The sequence below is a fragment of the Lipotes vexillifer genome, unplaced genomic scaffold (assembly GCF_000442215.2).
Source record: "Lipotes vexillifer unplaced genomic scaffold, Lipotes_vexillifer_v1.1 scaffold1261, whole genome shotgun sequence".
Lineage (NCBI taxonomy): Eukaryota > Metazoa > Chordata > Mammalia > Artiodactyla > Lipotidae > Lipotes > Lipotes vexillifer.
Window position 1 is genome coordinate 153,759 of NW_006796548.1, and position 19,935 is coordinate 173,693.

General features: G+C 48.7%; 1 protein-coding gene and 1 pseudogene across 4 annotated transcripts in view; both read left to right on the top strand.

The window, feature by feature from the left end:
- The window catches only part of SERINC2 (serine incorporator 2), a 44,603-nt gene extending 43,793 nt beyond the window's left edge, over positions 1-810 (top strand). The window contains exon 12 of one of the 4 annotated variants that reach the window (XM_007468647.1): positions 225-809. In XM_007468647.1, coding sequence (XP_007468709.1) covers positions 225-360 — 136 coding nt within the window. In that variant the 3' untranslated portion in view covers positions 361-809. Of the gene's footprint in view, positions 1-224 lie in introns of all 4 variants that reach the window. The other 3 variants (XM_007468646.1, XM_007468648.1, XM_007468649.1) reach the window with 3 other exon arrangements.
- A 7,844-nt stretch (positions 811-8,654) lies between these two features.
- Positions 8,655-9,260, top strand: LOC103078433 (voltage-dependent calcium channel gamma-like subunit pseudogene; annotated as a pseudogene).
- Positions 9,261-19,935: the final 10,675 nt, after the last annotated feature.

The window sequence follows — 19,935 nt, forward strand, 5'->3', positions numbered from 1 at the left end:
CTGAGCCTGCGCGTCCGGAGCCTGTGCTCCGCAACGGGAGATGCCGCAACGGTGAGAGGCCCGCGTACGGCAAAAAAAAAAAAAAAAAAATCAGAGACAGCGCTAGAGTTTACAGGGTAACAGCCAGAGGTGAAGTCAGGGGTCGCAGCTAGATCCTAAGGTCGGGGTCAGGGCTGAGATCACAGCGTCAGGGCCAGGCTCACTGGGATGATGGTGTGTTCCAGACCCAGTGAGACCCGGAAGATGATCAGCACGTGGACCGCCGTGTGGGTGAAGATCTGTGCCAGCTGGGCAGGGCTGCTTCTCTACCTGTGGACCCTGGTAGCCCCCCTTCTCCTGCCCAACCGTGATTTCAGCTGAGGTGGCCCCCTGCAGCCAGCCCACCTGGTGCTTCGGGGCTCAGTGACAGCAGGCTGAGCACCCGCCATGCCTCCGGGACATGCCTCTGAGCTGGGCCCCTCTGTTCGTAGTGCCTTCAGGGAGGAGGAGCGTCAGGCCCCTCCCTCCCGCTGCCCCCCCCACGCCCACCATGGAGCTCCCTCCTCCTTCCCCTCACCCGCATTCGCCCACATTTGCCCTCTTGGGAAAAAAGGGCCCCTTGTTCTAAGGCTCCCCAGGAGAGGGTCCTGAAGGAGAGAAGCACTGAGAGCTGCTCAGAGAGCAGGAGTGCTCACCGCGATGGGGTGCCCAGCACTGGGGCCGGGTATTCCTGAGCATGTACTCCAGGACACCCCGTCCCCTTCCTGGGCTCCGTGCCTTACTGAGTCTCTAAGACTCTGCCAATAAAGAAGCCGGTGTGTGTTCCTCCCACGTCTGTGCCCTTCAATCTTGGCACGGGCCCCATCCCGTCTGGGCCCAGTGCAGGGGCTGGGAACAGAATGTCAGGGCAGAGGGGGCTGAAGGGCCAGACCATGAGGGGCCTTGAAGGTCAGACGGAGGGGCCCTGGCTCTGTCCTCTGGGCCATGGAGAGCCTGCGGGCTGGGGCTATAGAGGAAGGAGGGGCTTTGGCAAAAGGGAGTCTGGGGGTCAGAAGAGGGGGCCCTGGAGCAGGGTGATGAGGCCAGAGTCAGGGTGGAGAGGGGGCTCACGTGGGGAGGCTGAGAGGCTGGTCTTCGGGCCATCTTACCAGCGCCCATCCTGAGGTCCTGCCCACCTCTGACCCGCCTCTAGGGTCCTCCTGAAGAACTTGTCACCACCCTCCACTTCTCCCTGCTGTAGGCGTTGGCCCCTGCTCTGGCCCCAGGGTGTGGTGGGGAAGAGCGCGTGCTCTAAAGTCGGCCAAGCTGCCTGGATCCGCTGAACTGCAAGAGCCACGGGGCTCCTGTGGGGCTCCGGGCAAGTCTTCCCCTCTGGGCCCTGGCTCCTCATTCAGCAGATGGAAAAACGCCACCTGTACCCAGGCTGCTGTGAGGCTCAGGTGAAACAGGTTACCCGTTTCTGAAGGCGCACAGCAATGTGCGGGGGACGAACAGGCTCCTGGCTGGGGCCTCCTGAGCCTGGTCTTGACGTTGTGATGTCCATCCTCAGGTCATAACAGAAATCGAGGTGACTGGGGTTTGTTGGGGGCTGGGATGCAGTGGCCAGGGACGCAGCCCACTTCTAAGGAGATTTAGGGTCATGGGGGCAGCACAGGTGCACGAGTGCACCAAGGAGGTGCCTGCCGCAGCCCCTGTTAGGACAGTGGGTGTCGGCCAGATCAGGGGGAGCGAAAACGCCCAAGGGACAGGACGTGGCATGTGAGCAAGAGAGCAGGGTGCTTGAGGACCAATGAGAAACATAGGGCGGTTGCAGTGCAGAGAGCATGTAGGGGTCAGGAGGTGGTGAGCTTCGGAGAGTTGGGCTGGGCCTGAGTCACACAGGCCCTTGAGGGCCATGGTGAGGAGACCAGGTACTGTCCTGAGGGTAGAGGGGAGCCATGGAGGGTTTCTGAGCAGGGGAGAGGCTGTGAAGTTGTGAGCTGACCAGGGGGTGGTCCTGGAGGGTTTAGAGCAGAGTAGTGACGTGGTCAGATGGTTATTTTGGAAAATTTTTCCTGGATGAAGTGGAGGGTGCAGCAGCTAGAGGCAGGTACCAGGGCCCAGGGCGGGGGCCTGGAGTCGGGCAGGGGCCGAGGAAGCCTTCTCTCACCTTGAGACAGATCTGTGGATGCTTTTGTCCCCTGGTAGCTTTCAGCTGAAGGAGACCTCTCCACGGAGCAGCCTGAGCTTCCTCCCCCCGCAGCACATGAGATTTCATTTCTCTCCTTATCTCACTTTAGGGAGAAAAAGCCCACTTTGTGCTCCCGATAACCTTTTTCAAAGGTTTGTAGAAGTGGACACTTTTATCCTGCTTTTGTATCCTTGTTGCTCTACAGTTTTTCAATTATTCATTCAACAAACATGTACTGAGCATGATTTGTGCCGGGGTCTGGGTTGGGGCAGGCCTGGCAGGGAAGGAAGCTGGAACCAGACTGAAGAGCCTGAATGCTGGCTAAGGAGTTTCAGGTCCCAGTTTGGCTCTGAGAAGCCACCTCGTATCCCCCAGGCAGGGAGCTCTCCCTCCGTGTTTCCTCAGCCCCTGTTCTCTCTGGCGAGACAGTGGTCACACTTCTGTACCTGGTGGTTGATGGGGGTGTCAGGTGTCAGGCCTGACCCTCTGCCCCCCCCAGGGGCTAGGAAGCCCACTCAGCCTGCTTGCTGTATCCCCCTCATCCCCTGCTGCTCAGCATCATGGCTTCCACACATCTTCCCTCCCCCATTTTCTTCCATCACCTCCTTCCTCTTTTCCTTCATATCCTCTTCTCTATCCCCTCTCTTCTGTCTCACTCTCCTTTGTCACCTCCCTTCCTTTGCCAGTCTGTGGGACAGGCTGTAGGACCCCAGCTCTTTTTGTCTGCCAGTGCTGACAGGCTGGGCTTCCCTGCTGGACTGCTAATGGGGAAGCAGCTGCCCTCATCCCCGGAGACCTGTGCTCTGTCCCTGGACACCTGCTGCCCGACACTTGCTTCCCAACACCTGGGCTGTGGTCCCTGCAGAGCTACCACCAGCAGCCTCAGCCCAGCCTGCTCTGGAGCAACTTTGGACAAAGTTGTAGAACAAATATCTGGGCAGAGTGGGTGCAAGACCTGCAGATCACGTGGGGAAACAGGCAGTGTGGTGTGCTGGAAAGGGCTCTGGGCTCGGCTCCAGTTCTGTTTCCATGGCTGTCTCACCACTATCTCGTCACCTGAAGTTAGGCAACTCAGTTCCTCTCTGGGCCTCAATTGCAGCTTCCGTAAAATGGCAATAGTAGCGGTTTTGTAAATCATAAAACATGGTGCTTTCATGAGACAAACACTGTGGTTAACCAGCAGACATTCCCAAGCCCCTTCTCCCTTTCCTGCCTCTGTCACAAAGGCGGGAAAAGTCAACTGTCACTTTGCAGCTTCCCTGAGAGTTAGAAGTGGGTACCCGAAAACATTCTAGCTAAGTAGACCCAAGTGGGGATGCTAAGGAGCAATTCTAGAAAAGTTTCTGATTTTCTTTTACAAGGCACTACTCATTCCCCCTTTTCCTATTTTAACACAAATACGATGCCTGGAGCCACAGCAGCTATCTTGGGACAATGAGGCAATGAGCCCGAGGATGAGAAACCAACATGGTGAGGATTGTGGTACAGAAAAATGGAAGGAGTCTAAGTCCTTGATGCTCTTTTGAGCTGCTGCATAAACCCTACTGTACCTGACTCCAGACTTCTGTTATGTGAGGAAAACAAACACCAATAAATTTAAGCCCCTATTAGTTGGGCATTAAGTTCCTTGCAGCTGAATGCATTTCTAAATGATATAACGTGAGATGTTTAGTCTTAATAAAAATAATAAACAGGAGAAACTTACCTCCATTCCTCAGGACTGTGGGCTAGCAACAGTACAGCACCCCCCATATATATGTGTATATTTATAAATAACTATATATTGTATATATTTATATATACATACATATATGTTTAGCAGCAGGAGAAATTGTGACAAGACAGTTGTTTTTTTTCCCTGCCCCTGCCCTGGACTTCAGCCCTGCTCCCATGATCTGACTAACTTGGCACCTCTGCTTTACTCTTTTCCTCTTTCCCATGGACACTATTATACTTTGTGATATTGTGATCAAATATATATCTGGTCTTTGCCTGTTCCCGGCACAGAGCTCCTAAAACCCTTGGAATTTCCTTAGTGATAAGAGTGAAAAAGTGGACAAGACAGTTTTTTGAGATATTAAATTTTCTCTCCTCTGCCAAACATGGGAGAACAAGGTTCTGGACCTCCTTGTCTTGGGGGAGGTCTGAGGAAGAGTGGGAAGCAGGAGAGAGAGGTTACCTGCAAAATATACCTCCCCTTCTGCCTTTGGTATCCAAAAGTCCAAGTTTGTTGAGCAGCTTCTGGGCGGTGGGGGAGGGGGTGGTGATGGGGGCAGCAGAGGCGCCTCCTGGACGGAGAGGAGAGAGCCCCAAAGGAACTTGATTAGGGATGGGGGTGGTTCTTCCCAGACCCCAAAGAAGTTCTCCATGACTGGAAGAGGAGGCCGAGGGCTGTGAGTTCTATGAGCAAAGATGTTCTATGAGCAACTCCTGCTGAGTTGGAGCCAGGCAGAGCCCGGGGAGCAGGTGAGACCTCAAAGGGTGAAAGCACAGTTCCCTGCCCTGCCCGAGCTGCCCACCACCTCCCCCCACCCCATACCAGATCTTTCTTGCTCTGCCCACTGCCTTGCTGCTACCTGCAACCCCAGGACTTTTGCACTATTCAGGAGGGGTCATGTGTGTTGGGGAGGGAAATGAAAAATGGCTGAGGTTGAATTTCCCACCAGCCTGGCTGGATGGGGCTTTGCATAGAAAGAAAGTTGATATAAAACAAATGAACAGGGCTTCCCTGGTGGTGCGGTGGTTAAGAATCCACCTGCCAGTGCAGGGGACATGGGTTCAATCCCTGGTCCGGGAGGATCCCACATGCCACGGAGCAACTCAGCCCGTGCACCCCAACTATTGAGCCTGTGCTCTAGAGCCCGTGAGCTACAACTACTGAGCCTGCGAGCCACAACTACTGAGCCCGCGTGCCACAATTACTGAAGCCCACGCACCTAGAGCCCGTGCTCCGCAACAAGAGAAGCCACCGCAATGAGAAGCCTGTGCACCGCAACGAAGAGTAGCTCCCGCTCGCTGCAACTAGAGAAAGCCCGCGTTCAGCAATGAAGACCCAACGCAGCCAAAAAATAAAAAATGTAAAAATAAAAATTAAAAAAAAACAGATATTCTGTTTCTTCCACACCTGTGAATTGAGCTTGATACCCCCTTTAAAATAGCTGTAGATATAGGCTGATTTATGGCAACCCGGTCCCCCCCAAAAACAGTACAGGAGTGTGGAAAGCATTCATCTATTTCATTTTTTCAAGCAGCAGCACAGGATTCTATTGAGTGAATATTCTATCATTAATTTAACTAATCCTCAGTTAACAGGCCTCCACATTGTTTTCAGTGGTTATTTTGTTTGTTTGCTTTTGTCTTTCCTACTACCAGCCACTGTGTTTATTCTGGCAGCTTGCTGAGCTGCAGGAAGAACGTGGACTCCAGAGCCAAGATACTCTAGGTTCTTATCTCAGTTTTGCCCATGAGCTACCCTCACCTCTCTGGGTCTCAGTTTCCCCATCTGCAGAATGGGGATTGTACTAGCACCCACCCCATGGGATGTTGCCGTGGTCAGTGAAAGCACATCTGTAAAGGGCCTGGCACCATGCTCGGCTCACCGTAGGAGTCAAAGGGTGCCTCCTTCCTTTTTCTGGCTATCAGTCCTTGGGGACTGAGACAAAAGTCTAGGCCAAAAGATGAGGTCACCTTAGCCTTCCCTCTACCTCCAGAGACACCTGTCCTTTGCCTCTGGAGGAGGATGTGAGTGACAGGTGGCCGGAGGTAGGGAGAAAATTTGTAACAGGAGCCAACATTTATTGAACAGTTCCTGTGTACCGAGCCTGGAGCAAGGAACTTCAACGCCAATAGCAAGTCTATTAGTGTACAGAGAAAGAAATTCATAAGAGAAAAAAAAGATGGAGACCTTGACTCCCCAGTCTTCTCTGATCCCCAGTCTAAATTAGCCTTCCCATTTCTCTTAGTTTTCTTAAAAACTCTCCACTTCTCTGCATACATAGTCTTTATTACAGTGTGTGATTATGTATCTATCTGTGTGATGATCGCTGTATTGTCTGACTTCCCCTAAGGTCAATGAGGGTGAGAACCTACTCTCGTTGTTTATCATTTCCCTGGTGCCTAGAACAGAGCCTGATAAACAGAAAGTGCCCAATAAGAGAAACGTTAGTTGATTGACTGATCATCTAAATGAGTATTAGTTGATTCTGGAGTAGCCATGAGAAAGCCTAGGGGACAGAGAGTTTATAGCAGAGTAGGAAGGGCCAGAGCCCTGGGTTGAGGTCAAGAGGCCTGGGTTCTGGTACTGAATGTGCAGGGTCAGAGGAAAATTCCGAAGAATGGCTTTGAAGCTGAGACCAGCAAAATAGGTGGGAATTGGGTGGTTCAAAGAGCACAGGAAGACTGCCCAGGGCAGAGAACTGCATGGCAGTGGCTCTGCAGTAAGAGGACAGGACCATCCAGGAGCTGAGGAGCTCGAGCAGCGTGGTGAGGGGTCAAGTGGTGGAGGTGGGGAGGTTCAGGCTATGGAGTTCAGAGGTCGCAGACTGGTGACCGGAATTCGTGTCTGGTTTGGCCCTTGTTCTATGTTTAAAACAACAAGAACCTCAACAAAGATTATGGTGCCTTGCTCTGGAGCGCACCTTCCGTCTACCTCAGCTTCCCCTGCCCCTCCTCAGCATCCCCCTGCTGCTTCATCTTTTTTTTAATAAATTTATTTATTTATTAATTTTGGCTGTGTTGGGTCTTTCTTGCTGCATATGGGCTTTCTCTAGTTGCAGCGAGCAGGGGCTATGCGGTGCGCGGGCTTCTCATTGTCGTGGCTTCTCTTGTTGTGGAGCACAGGCTCTAGGCACGCGGGCTTCAGTAGTTGTGGCACGTGGGCTCAGTAGTTGTGGCTAGCGGGCTCTAGAGTGCAGGCTCAGTAGTTGTGGTGCACGGGCTTAGTTGCTCTGCAGTATGTGGGATCTTCCCGGACCAGGGCTCGAACCCGTGTCCCCTGCATTGGCAGGCGAATTCTTAACCACTGTGCCACCAGGGAAGTCCCTGCTTCATCTTTTAAGTGAGCTGCCTGACCATGAAGACATCTGAGTTGCAGCCTGATGCAAGGCCAGGTAGGCTGTGGACAGGGCACTGGGAAGGCCCGAGACCTGCCCACCCTCCTCTGAAATGCCTCTGGGGCTGAAGGCTTGGTCTGTCTTAGCCCTTATCTGTTCTGTTTCCCAGAGGGTCCTGGGCTGGTGAGGTCCTGGCTTGTGAGGGTGGAAGGGCCCTTGTTGGGGGGGAGGGGGTACCCTATGGTGGTCAGATCCTGAGCTGGAGTCCAGAAGGTTTGGTTCCCATCCTGGCCCCTCCACTTGCTTCACTTCTCTGAGCCTCAGCTTCCTTGCCTGTGAAAGGGGTGATAAGAGTCCCTACCCCAGGGCTTCCCTGGTGGCGCAGTGGTTGAGAGTCTGCCTGCCGATGCAGGGGACACGGGTTCGTGCCCCGGTCCGGGAAGATCCCACATGCCGCGGAGCGGCTGGGCCTGTGAGCCATGGCCGCTGAGCCTGCGCGTCCGGAGCCTGTTGCTCCGCAGCAGAAGAGGCCATAAGAGTGAGAGGCCCGCGTACCGCAAAAAAAAAAAAAAAAAAAAAAAAAGAGTCCCTACCCCAGAGGCTTAGGGTACTTGTTTGACTTTGACTGTGAGCAATTCAGGACAACCCACTCACTTATTCATTTGTTCAACATGCCAGTGTGTGGGAGTTTAGTCAACTGTACAGTTTAAAGACAACACAGGCCACAAGACCACCGTCACTTCTGACACCAATTGCAGGTTCAGGGGTTTCCAAAACTGCCCTTAAGTTTGATCATTCACTAGGAGAACTCACAGAACTCAGTGAAAGCTATTCTACTCACAGTTACAGTTTATTACAGGGAAATGACAGAGTCAAACCAGCCAAGAGAAGACAGCCAAGAGAAGACAGGAATAGAGTGGATTCTGGGGACACATCAGCTGAGCTTCCACTGTCCTGTCCATGTGAAGTCAGGGTGTGTTCATTTCCCTGCATCCATGAGTGACAATATGCACAGAGCGCTGCCAACAAGGGCAGCTCACCTGAGCCTCCGGCATTCAGAGTTTTGATTGGGCCTCCACTGGGTAGGCATGATTGATTGATTGATTGATTGGACTTATTGGTCAATGGATACTGTGTGACCCAAAGCCCGCACCCTAAGTCATGCGGTTGGTCTTTCTGGTATGGCCAGCCCCCATCCTAAATCACATTGTTACTGAGCAGAGAGGTGTGAGGGAGCCAGGCAGGAGCACACGGCCAAGCCCCCGCACAGGATGACAGCCCTCGGTAGCGTGCAGAGGGGTGCAAGGTGTTTGTTTGAGAACTGACCCCTTCCCACCCCTCTCCTCAGGCGTGAGGCTCTGCAAAGGGCAGTCAGCACCCTGGCAGGACCACTGCCCTGTGGGTGAGCTTCCTTTAGTGGATGCATCCCACCAGCTCGCCTCCTCGTCTCCCGAATGGACGGTCCTTGCAGGCTTTGCGTGCAAGCCCAGAGGCTGCTGGCCCAAAGGAGGCCCCACCGGCCCTTCTTTGAATCCTTCATCCGGGCCCTCATCGTCTCGTGTCTCCCTCTGCCTGTGGCCCTCTCCTCCATCTCCATCTGTGACGACCACTGGCTCCTGGCCGACAACTGCCTCTTCCGGCTGTGGCGCTTCTGCACCGCCTCCAACCAGACTGGGCTGCACTGTCTCCAAGACCTGAGTCAGGCCCACGTGCCCAGGCTGGCCTCAGGCATGGCCGTGGCCCACAGCGTGGCCACCTTGGCCGTGGGGGTTGCCATCTTGGTCCTGGAGCTCCTCATGGTGTCCCAGGTGTGTGAGGACCCCCATTCATGGTGCGAATGGGCCATAGGCTCCACCCTGTTCCTTGTCTCGTTCACCTTCTCCTCTGGGGGCCTCCTGAACTTCCGGATCCTTCTCAGGAGCCAGGTCACGCTCATCGGCCTCACCCTGATGTTCTGGGGCAAGTTGACGGCCTCCTTCCTCTTTTCCCTGAACGCCATCAACGGCATCACCCACTTCTGCAGCATCACCCACCCGTGGGGCTTGCCTACAAAATTTTAGGCCCCCCTCTGAGAATATCGAATGCTGCCAGAAAGTGTGGTCAAGATGGCACTTTTCCAACGTGTGACATTAAAACTGCCACCTCTTAGCCTTTGGCTGGTTGGGCCAGTGGCCCAGGGGCCTTTGCAGCTGGTTGACCAACCCTGGGGCGCAGCTGGCTCCGTGCCACCAGCTGCAGTCCAGCTGCACTGGCTTAGCCAAGTTATTAGGATGTTGATTTTACAAGAAGAAACATATTTTTAAGAAAAATCACATTGTTACTATCTGGCTAGTCCCAGACTCCCCAGGCAAACAAAGATTACCGTCCAGAAGGTGAGAGCAAAGGTCAGACCTCTTTTTGGCAAGGTTAAGTTTTATTTTATTTTTCTAGCTTCACTGAGATATAATTGACACATAACATTGTGTTGGTTCAAGGTGCATGTGTCCATCTGACACATTTATAAATTGTAAAATGATTACCACCATAGTATTAGCTACCACCTGCATCCCATCACATAGTTATCATTTCTTTTTTATGGTGAGAACACTTAAGATCTACTCTCTTAGTAACACCCAAGGATATGATACAGTATCATTAGCTTTAATTACCAAGCTGTGTATTAGATCCCCAAACTTGCTAATCTTATAACTGGGAGTTTGTACCCTTTGACCAATACCTCCCCACCCCCAGCCCCTGGTAACCATTAAATTCTCATTACATACAAGGTCAGCCTGGAAAAGAGACGTGGCTTCTGCATCTTAGAAGACCCAAGAAGAGCCACCTTGCCTCTACGCACACTTATAGCCTGGAGCAGCCTGGAGCCTGGAGGTTGATTTAGAATAAACAGAGCTAGCACTTATTGAGGATTTCCTACATGCACGGGCTCAACCATTTCCGTGCATTAACTCACCTAACCTTCCCACCTTTTCCACAAGGAAGAAATATTCATGGCCTCATTTTATGTATGAGAAAACCAAGGCAAGGAAAGGCTTATAACTCACCCACCACACACAGCTGGTAAGGGGCTGAGTCTAGGATTTGGACACAGGTCTAAGTGACATCTAAGTCCACACTCTCTGCTACCTGCCTCCTATATTCTAAAATCACGGGGTTCGATTCAACTGTGAAAATTAATGAAAGAAGGGAAACCTCACTAAAATGGAGTCGGAAGCCAAAACGGGGAGCTCTCATAAGGGTATCACTCCATCAATACTGATTCCCAATGGAAAGAGACATAACCTTGCATCTCCAGCAGGAAATGAACTACTTTACTACCTGCAGCAGGAGGAAGAAAGATTTTCTCCTCCACTGAAAACAGCTGGACCAATGAGAGACTGACACAGCTCAGCCAATGAAAAGCCACTATTCTTTGAACTCCCAGTTTCCTCCAATGGACTTGTTGTTTATAACGGCCCCTCCCAACTTCCCCTTCTCTATAAAAGTTTCCTCTCCTTCCCTTTACCTGACTTGCCAGTGGTTTACCGTAGTTCTTTGCTGCTTCCCAATAAACCCATTTTGCTGGTAAAATAACTGTTTTGTTGTTTCAGATTAACAAAATATATTGAGTTCAAATTCTGGGCTCAGCCACTTATGGGCTGTGTGACCTTGGTCAGGTCAGGGATCCTCTCTGAGTCTCAGTGTCCTTATTGACAGCAGTTAGGTTGCCCCCTCAGTGCCCCCTCCCTCCCTTTGGCCTCCTGACTCTGTCGGGATTATTCACCCGACTCGCCCACAAGGCTAGGGACCGCTGGAGGGAAGAATCACAACCTATGTGTTCATACAGCTCCCACCGCCACCTGCCACACTGCCTGGCTCAGAGGAGGCATCTGTAAATGTTTGCTGTTATTGAAATACATTGGAGCGTGCCCTGGAAAGACCAGAAACGAATCCTGCTGAGCGGGGGGAGGGCTGTGCAGCCAGGCATCCCCGTGGCTGGGCGCCCACCTGGGAACCTGGTCACACCTCAAGGGGAAAACACAGACCTTAACCCCCAGGGACCTGGCTGGGTGTAGGCCAATGTCTCGACTTGCAGTGTGGCCTTAGGCAAGGACGTAACTCCTTTGGCTTTGCTTTTCCCATTAGTAATATAAGGAAGTAGGACTAAACCATTGGACAGTTAAAGCCTGTTCTCCTACCTCGGCTGAAAGGCCCTCAGGAGCTCTGATCTGGGTCCTCACAGAGGAAATGTTTGTGATGGTCTTTTTGAGAATGCCTCCTTCTCTCTGGTCTTGATGGCCTGTTCCTCCTCCTATTGTGACCCGTCACACACATGCACACATGCATGCATGCGTACAAGGCACACACATGCATACACACGGTGATGCATACAATGGACTGTCACTCAATATCCATTCACCCCTCCTCTCTGGACCTGCCTTAATGCAGGAACTAGAAAGCTGAAAACACACTTCCCAGACGCCCTTTCACTTAGAGCTAGAGTTCTGTGTGTGACTTAGCTTCAGCCAATTGGAGACACTTAGATGACCTTTTGGAAGGTGGAAGTGAGTTTCCGCAGACAAGCATTGTCTGCAGATGTTTGGTTTTTTTTCTGTGGTCATTTCCAGCATGTGGGCACCAGGTTCAGGTGGGGTGAGAGGTGGGGCTGGGCTGTGCAGATGCTGGTGGTGCTGATCCACTATGACAGGCAGTGGTGGCAGCCGGGGCTCCCTGATCCTGGTGGCTTCAGCAGGGGTGGTGAGGGTCTGGAGCCAGGGGCAGCTCTCTTGAAATAATCAGGTCTCCTGATTATTTATAATACATAACATTCTGTAACGGATTCCTTTCTGTTTAGCTAGAATACTTACTTTCTGTTCCCTGCACCTAAATCCTTCAAGTCTTAGCTCAGCTGTCCTGACCCCCAAGCTAGACCGAGTCCTCTGTTAGGTGCTTCCCATCCTCCAGTTACACCTGATATCCAACCAATGTCTATTCTCTCAGAGCCTGGACAAATTCACATCCTCTCATCAGATATTTAAGGGGCATGTGTTCTTGGTGCTGGAGATAACAGCCCTTCATAGTGTGAAAATTAATAAAGGAAACTTCACTGCAATGAAGTCCAGAGGCCAGAAGAGGAAGCTTTCAAAGTACCACTCCAGGTCAGTTACAGACCCCAACAGAATACTATTCAACAGGGAAGAATCATCAATTATAGGCGCCAACAGGAAAAGAGGCACCTCGCACCTCCTACAAGAAATCAACTACCCTAGCAACTCAGCCAATGAGAACCCATCATCACCCTGAACTCTCACTTTCATCCAATGGACTTCGGTTCAGAACAACCCCTTCCAACTTCCTCCTTTATCTCTATAAGGTAAAGTTCCTTTCCTTTGTTTGTTGGACTTGCCTGTGGTTTTTGCTGCGGCTTGCTTGTCTGGATTTGCAATGCTCTGCTCTTCCCAAATAAACCCACTTTTGCTGGTAAAATAGCTGACTGTTTTATTTTAAAGTCAACAATGTGACAGCACAAAGTAGGGGCTCAGTAAATATTAAGGAAACACACAAACAGGTCAACAAATTAATAAATCAGGTAATTTCAGATAATGGAAAGCATTATGAAAATAGAACAGAGTAAAGGAATGGATGGATAGTTGGAAAGCTATCTTTCCAACTATGTATACATTTCCTGAGCCAGGGTTAGGAAGGAGTTAGGGGAAGCCTCTGTGAGGGGGTGACATTTGAGCTGAGACCTGACGGAGAAGAGGGCAGGCATAGGAGGGTCTGGGGAAGAGAATTCCAAGCAGGTGTAGAGGCCCTGAGGTTGGAAGGAGCTTGGAGTGTTTGAGGAACAGCTGTCAGGACAGTGTGGCTGGAGCAGAGTGATTTGGGGCAGTGGTGGAGCAGGGAGGGAAAGCATAGGCTGAGGCACATCAGTTAGGGCCTTGGAGGCCATGCTAAGGAGTCGGATTTAATTCTGAGTACAGTGAGAGGCTGTCAGAGGCCCTGAAGCAGGGACATGATGTGACCGGTGTATGTTTTATTATTTGTTTTAGATTTTGTTTTTTTTAAAGGAACTAATTTTTTTAAAATTTTAAATTTATTTATTTTTGGCTGCGTTGGGTGTTCGTTGCTGTGCGCGGGCTTTCTCTCTAGTTGCAGCGAGCGGGGGCTACTCTTCGTTGTGGTGTGTGGGCTTCTCATTGCGGTGGCTTCTCTTGTTGCAGAGCACGGGCTCTAAGAGGCACGTGGGCTTCAGTAGTTGTGGCACGCGGGCTCAGTAGTTGTGGCTCGCGTGCTCTAGAGCGCAGGCTCAGTAGTTGTGGCGCACGGGCTCAGTTGCTCCGCGGCATGTGGGATCTTCCCGGACCAGGGCTCGAACCCATGTCCCCTGCATTGGCAGGTGGGTTCTTAACCACTGTGCCACCAGGGAAGTCCCTGGTTTATGTTTTGAAAGACAGTATGATGTCAGGGGGTGGAAGAAGGTCAGAGTGGGATCAGGGTGACCATTTGGGAGGTGACCATAGTAGACAGGGAAGGAGGTGACTGACTAGTGTGACAGCCCAGGAGATGGTGCAATGTGAGCTGAGTTGGGAAATTTTTTGGCGGTAAAACCAGTAGAAATTGCTGATGGGTTAGACATGGGGGTGTGAATAAAAGAGAAGAATCAAGGATGAGCCCTGGCTTTTGGCCTGAGCAACTGGGTGAATGTTATCTATTGCAATGTGGACAACTGGAGCTGGATTCGGAGAGGAGAGGTCATCAGATTTCTGTTTGGGATGTTAGAACATCCAAGGGGAGCTACTGAGAGGCTGCATAGTTCAGGGGTTGAGAGCAAGGGCTCTGGAGCCAGACTGGCTGGGCTGGATTTCTGGCCTTTTAGTAACTGTATGGCCAAGTTACTTTAATCTACTTTAAACCAATGCCTTAATTTTATCATCTGTAAAATGAGAATAATTATGGTACTCATATCATAGGATTAATGAGGATGAAATTAGTGAATTTATGTACAGTGCTTGGGAAAGTATGTATTATATGTACTGTTGTTATGATTATGATGAGGCCAAGCCAGCAGTTAGATATAAGAGTCTCGAGCTTAGGAGAGACGCCAGGGCTGGAGCCATTCACTTATAAAAGATACATGTACAATTACTAGACTGGATGATTCTTCCTGGGGGAGAATACAGAAAAGTACATGGGCATGCATGTTGTTGTATTCACCACTGTATCCCCAGTGCCTCACACAGTCTGCATATAATAGGTGCTCAATGAACGTGTGTTGAGTGGGTACGTTTCCCTTGGCAGAAGTCTCCTCTAGTGGCCAGACTGACCATGTCTGACCATGTCTGTCTTCCAGATGGAGTCCCCACTACCCTTGGGCCCTTTCACTGCTATATTCCCAGGGCTAAGCACGGGGCCTGGCACAATAAGCCCTCAATAGGTACTAGTAGTAGTTGGAAGAGTAAAAGGATACCTACAGGTGTGCCTAGCTCAGGGGTGAACACAGAGTAGACCTGACCTTGGAACCTGTGCATGAACGTGACTGTTGGCACTTGGCAGCCGTGCCACCCCATTCTGTGTTCTCACTGGGTTCCTGGGTTTTAAGCTCAGGAACTAGATGTTCCATCCAGACTCTTTTACTGGCAAGATTATGGGTACAGTTCAGAGTGTCCTGAAGAAACGTGCTCACATGATATTTAGAAGGTGGAAGAGGGTGGAATCCATCTTTCCTTCTTTGGCAGCCATGATAGATGTGTGGCCTTCTGCAGATGTAAGTTTTTACAGCAGGTGGATGACTCCATCCCCCGTCCCACTGCCAGTCTTTGGCCTCGGGACTGCAGGACAGCACTGACTGCAATGTGGGACAGGCTTTACTATAGTTTCATGACTCCAGGTGGCAGCAACAACATTCTAACTCTTCATATCTAGCTACACTGTGACTTTTGACCCTAGAAGCTGGTGGCATCTCCTGACTTTACTCCTGATACCTTCTTTGCAAACATCTAATTCCCTGTATTAAATTCCTTCCTGCTTGAAATTCCTAGAGTGGCTTTTGTTTTCTTGATGGAACTCTGGTTGATACAGCAACCTTCAGGGAGGGGCAGGGTTGTGTTGCAGAAAGAGCTGGGACTCTGGAGCCAAGCAAGACTGGATTTTCATCCAGGCTTGTCCATTTTTTTAGCTGTGTAAGTTTGGGCAAGTCACTTTGTCATTCTCTGCCTCAGTTTCTCCTTCTCTAAAATGAATATATAATTAAGTAGTTAATAATCATCATTTATTAAGTATATAGCATGAAATAAGCACTTTTCTAAACGCTTCGAATATATTAACTCATTGCATGTTCCTTAATAATCCCGTGGTCAGATTTTAGATATTTAAAACAAAATTTTAAAATTGAGGTAAATTAACAGGAAATTAACAATTTTAAGGTGTACCCTCCAGTATCATTTCATACATTCACAACGTTGTTCAAGCATCACCTTTATCTAGTTCCAGAATATTTTCATTTCCCCAAAAGGAAACCCCGTACCCATTAAGCAGTCACTCCTCATTCCCTCCTCCCCTCAGCCCTTGGCCACCACTAATCTGCTCTTTATCTCTTATGAATTTACCTATTCTGGACATTGAGTATAAATGGAATATGCGACCTTTTGTGTCTGGCTTCTTTCACTTAGCATAATGTTGTTGAGGTTCATCCATGTTGTAGCAGGTATCAGCACTTCATTCCTTTTTACGGCTGGATGATATTCCAGGGTATGGATACACCACATTTTGTTTACGAATATTTGGGTCGTTTCCACTTTTTAACTATTATGAGTAATGTTGCTATGAGCATTCATGTACAAGTGTTTGTTTGAATACCTGTTTTCATATCTCTTGGGTATATACACACATAGAAGCAGGTGCTAAAATTGTGTGTTTGTGAATGTGTGGATGTCCCACCCTGATATGAGGCTACACCATGCCACTGGCTGCCCAGAGAGAGAGGGCAGAACACCATGGCGTCCTGTACCAACTCTCCTCTGGGCAGTAAGCCAGAATGTGCACTGGGTTGGTCTCTTCTCTGAGTTGAATCCCAAGATCTTAACTAGTGCCTGGAGACAGGCCAGCCTGAGCCATGACCTCATCTTATTGTACTGTTTAGGCTTTTCTGAGAGCTCTTAAGAGCACCCAGCACAGTCTGAGTGAGATGCCTCCACCCAGCTAAGAGTCTTTAGAACATTCAGTAACCAAGGCAGGACAACTGATCCACTCCCTAGTAGGTGCATAATGACTACAGGTGAATAAGGTGACTTTGGACACATTTCTTGAAATGGAGACTCAGTTTCCTCTCCTGTAAAATGGCAATAATAACGCCTTCTTCCTTCATTCACTCACTCACTCTGTTCATTCATTCATTCACCAACTATGTATTGTGCACCTATCCTGTGCCTGGCCTTGTTCCAGGCACTGAGGACACAATGGTCAGCAGCAGACATCGTGCCTACCATCCCGGGGCTGATAGTCCAGTGGAGGAGATGGGTATAAACCCAATAGCCACACAAACACATGTGAAGTTGTAAATGTGTCAAGGGCTATGATGTAAAGGTAGCCAGAGCTATGAGCTTCCATAGCAAGAAGATTCAACCTGCCTGAAAAGGGATGGATGGCTTCACTGAGGAAGTGCTACTTGAGCTGATGCCTGAAGCAGGAGTGCAGTGGTATCACGCGATCTTTATTTTTTTGGCCGCAACACGCGGCATGCGGGATCTTAGTTCCTCGACCAGGGATCGAACCTGGGCCCCCTGCAGTGGAAGCGCAGAGTCCTAACCACTGGACTGCCAGGGAAGTCCCAGTATCACATGTTCTTAATTTACATTTCCCTGAGGACCAGTGATGTTGGGCACTGTTTTATATGCTTACTGGACAGTTGAATACCCTTTTGTGTGTGTGCGTGTGCGTGTGTGTGTGAAGTGCTTGTTTAACTTATTTCCCCCGGCTTTATCGAGGTATGATTGGCAAATGAAATTGTAATGTATTTAAAGTATACATCTGATAAAGTGATGATTGATATACATATACACTATAAAACTATTCCCACAATTAAGTTTTTGAACACATTCATCACCTCATAGAGTTCCTTTTGGCGGGGGAGGGGGGAATGAGAATGCTTAAGAGCTACTCTCTCAGCAAATTTCAAGTATATAAGACAGTATTATTAACCATAGTCACCATGCCATACATGCCATACATTAGTGTACATTAGATCCTCAGAATTTATTCATCTTATAACTGAAAGCTTGTTCTTTTTGACCAGTCATTTCTGATTGCTCCTCCCCCCCAGCCCCTAACAATCACCATTGTACTCTGTTTTTATGAGTTTAACATTTTTTTCTTTTTAGATTTTATATGTCAGTAATATCGTACCACACAATATTTGTCTTTTTCTGTCTGGCTTATTATACTTAACACAGTGACATCCAATTTTATTCATGTTGTTACAGATGTCAAGATTTCCTTCTTTTTAAAGGCTGAATAATATTCCACTGTATATCTGTTGAACTCTATTGCCCATTTTTAAATTGGGTCATCTTGTAGATGCTTCTTGAGAAGTGCGTCCTTTTATTGACATACGTTTTGCAAATATCTTCACCAATCTCTGTCTTATCTTTTCACTCCCTTACTGTTGTCTTCTGATGAACAGTAATTCTTAATTTTAATGGAATCCAGTTTATTATTCTTTTCTTTTACGATGCTTATTTTGCCCTGCTTATGAAACTTTTGCCTCCCCCAAGGTCAGAAATATATTCTTTAATTTTTTCTTCTGGAAACTTTGTTGTGCTACTTTTCATAGTTAGGTCTATGCTCATACTCATATGACCACTGCTATTATTTGTCTTATCAACCCTTACTCTTCCTTCAGAATCTAGTTCCATCACTGGCTTTTCTTTGGAACACCGTGACTGCTCTAGGCTTATTTAAAATGCAGTTATATCACTGAACACATTGTGTTTCAATCAGGATTCAGTTGCGTGCTGGCTAGTCTAAGCAGGAAGGAATTTTTCAAGGTATTAAGTGGCTCACAGAATGATTGGGTGAGCTGAAGAAATGGGCTCCAGTTCGAATTTTCAAGAACAACTCTCAGAACTCGACAATCAAGAGCACGGCTCTAATTAGAAAGGTTAGGCTCCAGAATCACATCACTGCCACAGCTAAGAAGCTGCTACTACTGTACCAAGCCATGCCTGCTATAATCCTTGGTAGCAGAATGAATGAGTGTCCAGTCTTATTCTTAATGTCTACTAAGCAAGGGAAACCACATCGTTACTAACTGTGCTTCTGAAAAACCAAATGTCTCCACAATTGTGCTGCTAGGCGAAATGGCATAAACAACGGGATGCTGGCCTCCATCTCGCTTCCATTTTCCTGAATCTGGTGTGAGTGAATCTGATTGCCCTTTACATAAATCCCCTGAGTCCTGGCTGCCAAGGGCCCTGTGAGAGCACACTGGAAGGAGGGTGCTGTCCCAGTGTATCCATCACACACAGTATTGTGATACATGTGCTCTTTTCTGTCTTTCTTACTGGAAGGGATGTGTTCCAGGAGCGCAGGGTTCTATTAACCTTCGTGTATGCCCAGTGACTAGGTATAGTGTAGGGGCTGGTTAAATGTTTGTTGTATGAATTAATTAAATGTGTTTCTGCTTATTGCCTGTATGTCACTTAGGATACTTTTAGTTATAGCCAACTGAACAGCCAATTCAAATTTGTTTAAAAACAAATAGAGTCTATTTGTTCATGCAACTAAGAAAGTCAGAAGTAGGTCTCGCAGAAGATGAGGCTTGATCAAGTTGCCCAACAATGTCATCAAGGGCCTAATTTCTTGTCATCTCACTGATCTGATTTCTTTCTCCAATGTTGCTTTCATTTTTTTCTGTCCTCGTGGGTTTTATTTTCTAGTGAAGATGAACAGATGATTTTATTTTATTTTTATTTTTTAAAGATGTATTTATTTATTTTTGGCAGCGTCGGGTCTTAGCTGTGGTGCACGGGCTTCTCTCTAGTTGTGGCGTGTGGGTTTTCTCTCTCTAGTCGTGGAGTGCAGGCTCCAGGGCACGTGGGCTCTGTAGTTTGCAGCAGGCGGGCTCTCTAGTTGAGGAGCTCGAGCTCAATAGTTGTGGCGCGCGGGCTTAGTTGCCCCACAGCATGTGGAATCTTAGTTCCCCGACCAGAGATCGAACCGGGGCCCCCTGCATTGCAAGGCGGATTCTTTACCGCTGGACCACCAGGGAAGTCCCAGATGATTTTAAAATATGGACTATATAGTGTATTAAAAGCTGAGATATGCTCTGAAGAATAAATAAAAGAGGAATAAAATAATAAATAATGAATTAAACTTAAAAAAAACAGGATTGGAGGGCGGGCCAGCCAGTGGTTCTTAACCTGTTCTGTGCCATGGGCCTCTGACAGTCTGGTGAAGCTTAAGAACTCCTCAGAATGTTTTAAATGCACAAAATAAAATATATAAGACTACAAAGGTAATCAGTTATATTAAAATAATGAATAAACAAACTTATGATGGGGTAAATATGTATTTTTATAGATACTTAATGTAATAAGATATTTTAAATACCAACAAGTCAAAGCTTTAATTTTATTTTAAAATGACACATCAACATGAGACACTTACCCAGTTTTAATAAGAACCTTAAACAGTGAGGTGAACTTTGACTTACTGCCTTCCACTTGTTGATCAACAAACTATGTAGGGAACGGAGCCTGG